We start from the raw sequence: 4061 nt of genomic DNA on the forward strand, positions 1-4061 counted from the left end.
CTGTCATTTGTGCCAAAATTAAATAGCTTCCACAGAGCACCAGAGCTGAGATGTCTAAGTTAGAGGACACCTGACTCAGCTAGGAGTGAAAGCACTGTTTAGTCAAAAATAGGAGGAGACAGTGAACTTCCAATGGACTAGTGTGAGGAAATGACTCCACAGTAACTGCCAAAAAGTTTGGGAGAGTCTTGTGTTGTCCATCAGCTTCTTTTGAGCTTAGCTCAGGGCTTGTAGCTAATAGTACCATGAGTATCTGAGCTTGCACCGTATGAGCACATTGCTACTTGTGTTTGTAATGATACTCCCTAGAACCTGAATAGTCAATTTGTGTGCCCCCTTCCCCCAGCTGATCATCTTTCATTTTAAATGATGGGACCATGTTAGTTTAGCTTGTTCTGATAGTACAACTGATACAACCACTATTGTGAAGTATCCCATTAACATTCCTGATTTTAGCCACAGTGTCCTCTCTTTACCTTTCCAATCCAATTAGTTTTTTTTTTTTTTCTTTGGAGGATCTGACTCTGTTTAACACATTAAATTTCTTCCTTTACCCATGTGTAATTCTGATTTTCAAACTCATGAGGTTGCCTACTTTTCTTGGGCCCATTTCTGACTGTGGCATTTTGGCTTGCAGAAATTGAACTGCTCTGTAAAGTTTGAAGGTCTCTCGTTAGTACTGTGGAATACTTTGTGAGATACTAGGATGTTGCATCTTCTTTGGCTGAAATAGATTAATCTCAATGGAAAAATACTTGTTTTAAGTAACCTATATGAAAATGTATATGTAGTTCCATACACTTGTACCTTCTGAAGAAATTTGCTGACTTCACTACCAGTAAGTCTTAAGCTTGTTTTATAGTTTGAAAAGTGTCAGCAGTTCTGTGAAGTTCTACAGAATGGGAGAGGAGTCTGTGCTTTGTTAGCTACTGACTCTTGAGACCAGTTTACAATTACTTGACTGCAACTGGGATTCTACCATTAGAATTTTCTTAAAACAGGCTTGAATTAACATTGCTGCTTTTTATCAAGTGGAGAAAATTAGTGGCTGTCCTCTGGCCAGCAGCTGATTTTTAGGCTACTCAAGTATATTTGTGATTCATGAAGATTTCTGGGACTGGTAGATAATTTCACCAGGCTTGCTCCTCAGGGTTTACTTTTTTTTTCCAGTTTTAAGATTTAATTTTTTTCTAGTAGTTTATACATTGTTTATGTCAGTTCCTGATGGTCCTTGTCTTCAGTCTCTATGTACTTGTGGGTAATTTTTCAGCCTTTTTCAGCTTGTGCTACTTTGCTGTCTTTTTAGTGTTATCATAATAAAAAATTTTCCAGTCATTTTCTTTACAAGGTCTTAAAGTTTAGTAATCACATTAATTTAATTTTAAAAAGTCTTCCAAAAGACTTCAAGAGAAGTCAAACGTTAAAGATAGGATTTTTTCAGAATGCAGTGGATTTAGGTGTGCGGGAGAAGCACTGTATACCTAAACCCAAGGTCTGTGTAATAACTCCAGAACATTGTGGAAGATATGCTTTGGATAGGGTTAGTTATAATTATCTTTATTTCAAAATTCCCCACTTCATTGTTACTTATCTTGATTTGAAAAGCAGATCTGCTTTAGCCAAGCTTTATTGTGTGCTCCATCCTTATGTATTAGTCACTTGCATCCCAATGCATGCTATGATTTAATTGTCTTTAGTGAGTGTGGACTTTCTCCTCTGAATCTCATGCCAAGTAGAACAAACTTTGTTATCTCCATCTTTGCTCTCTTTTCCTTTCCTTTTTACTTATCATCAGTACTGCCCTTTTGAAACATAATTACTTCCAAAATATTTGCAGAGCTTTTCAAATAGTGTCTTATTATGCCATATCATCCACAGCACTGGATCTGGTTTGGACACAGATGTTTTCCCTCTAACTGATATTATGTAACTGACCTCCTAAAACTAAAACTACACTTTTTTTTTTTTTTTTTTTTTTCCCTAGTAGCCCAATCTGTCTTGTTCTTCCTTCACTTTTCCAATGGATTTCAAGATATCTGAGATTGGTGATTTGATGTGGAGGACTCTCATAACTTAAACATTCCTTAAGGTGTTTTGGGTCTTACTGTATAAAGTGATGTTTTATTGTCTTAATGAGCTCCCTCAGGTTCTTGTTATCTGGAGGCTTTTTCTCCATGGAAATTCGTAAACCCTCATTTATTTATCCTTTCATTTCTTTTCATGTGGAAATGCTTAAAAACAACCATTTGTTTTTTTTAAAAAATAAAAATCCCATAGTGAATCTATATTTCGAGGTCCTATTGATTTACATTTTCCTGAACAGAATTGTATTGAAGTATTTTAAATTAAATAAATTCTAGTTAAAATGTTTGTTCACAAGGCTACTCTAACTGGTACTCTTCTTTTAAGAGATACAACACATTTGGAGATTGAGCCTTTCACACTGCTTGGTGTCTGTGCTGGGCTGATTCCATATCCTCACCACAACCAGTCCCCAAGGAACACCTACCAGTGTGCCATGGGGAAACAAGCAATGGGTAAGACATTTTTATTCCTTTTTGGAGTGTTATGTAGGTTGGGAAGCTATGTAGCAAAAGTGACAAAACAGAAATTCTTTCTTGCCTAGTTCAAATAAAAGCTTTGCTAGGAAGAGGAAAACAGCACATCTTTTGCTTTGAGGAATAAAGAATCTACCTCTGAAAGCTGGAAAAATTAAAAGGAAAAAAAATAGCAGCCAGTTTTACTTAATGGAGACCATATCTGCTGGTCGTAATGCTTAAAAGAAAAATTGGAGAAACTGCGGCACTACTGCTTTTTTGTTGTTTTGTTTGGTTTGTTTTCCTTATAATTGTCATGGCTTTCAAGTTTTCAGCATAGCTGGAGGATTGGCAGAGTGTTTTTTGGGTTTGTTTTTGATTTTTTCTCTTTATGCTGCACTGTCCTGTGGGTTTAAAAGTGTTCTCACAGACAGGAGGAAGGAGAGAGGAGCATTTCCCTGAATAGTTGAGTAGGTGCCCTAAAAACAAATAAAGAAATAATTATATTGACATTAGAGAATAAGAGGAATCAGAATGTGAAAGAGAGTGCTTAGGTAGTTGAAGACTTTCTGCAGCTGTAGTTTAGATTTTGAGCTTTTTCTGTTTTGAATGAAGAGGGTAAGTAATGACATCTCAGCAGAATGACTGAAACAACATTAATTTTCCCTATCACTTAATAACTCTTTTAACTGATGTGATAGGTGGTCATTAAAACCCAACCATTTTGCAAATTTGCTGTTGTTGATAATTGAAACTAGGTACATTTTAATCCTTCTTTTACTTCACAGCTAAACTAGCATTAAAGCATCCAAGTCACATGGCCCATGATCAGGCCAGAGCAAGTCCCAGGAAGAACCTGATCAGCAATACATCAATTCAGATGGTTGTATTCAGACTTGTGCTGCACATGCCAGTTTTCTGTCTTGTATGGATGGCTTGCTTGCAGGTTGAAATCTGCAGTAGAACAGCCCTGTGTCATGGAAAAGCTACCACTTCTGCTAGGTTTACTAAACCATTTGTTTTGTGCTCTGTGTTCGAAGTGGAAACACTGCACCTTTTGTGAGACTTCTCCAGTAGAATTAGCTGCAAAGTATTGGCAAAGAACTGTCATATTCAGCACATCAAAACAGCAAAAAATAGCAACAGATGCATGTCCTCCCTGTAAATATATTTAAAAAAAAAAAAAAAGAAAGAAGGAAAAGGAGCGATGGAAGCTTTTTCCTTACAGTTCTCTCCCATCCCATTATCTTTCCCCCACCCCCAAGTCTCTATTTTATGACTATTAGTCTCAGAAGGTTTGGTTAGTTACCACACACAGTTAAGCAGGATCAGTGTGTACAGAAAGCCAATTCAGTATCTGTGGAGTTCTTTTGTAGTTTTCTGTGTGAAGGTTTTTTTCCCGTTTTGTTTTGAGTGTCATTTGCAATTCATTGTCTGTGTTTTCTGAGGTTGGTGTATTCAGCTGCTTTGACCCTAGGTCTTGCACATTTAGCTCCTTGGATACAATCCTCTGACGTTCCTGCT

At 36.9% G+C, this 4061-nt stretch overlaps 1 protein-coding gene across 1 annotated transcript in view; it reads left to right on the plus strand.

Annotated features, from left to right (window-relative positions):
* POLR3B (polymerase (RNA) III (DNA directed) polypeptide B) overlaps positions 1-4061 on the plus strand; it is a gene marked incomplete at its 5' end in the record, with an annotated part of 51570 nt that overhangs the window by 18428 nt on the left and 29081 nt on the right. The window contains one exon of the mRNA XM_008935952.1: positions 2410-2537. Coding sequence (XP_008934200.1) covers positions 2410-2537 — 128 coding nt within the window. The remainder of the gene's footprint in view (positions 1-2409; positions 2538-4061) is intronic.

Source organism: Merops nubicus, unplaced genomic scaffold (genome assembly GCF_000691845.1).
Source record: "Merops nubicus isolate BGI_N331 unplaced genomic scaffold, ASM69184v1 scaffold43442, whole genome shotgun sequence".
Taxonomy (NCBI): Eukaryota; Metazoa; Chordata; class Aves; order Coraciiformes; family Meropidae; genus Merops; species Merops nubicus.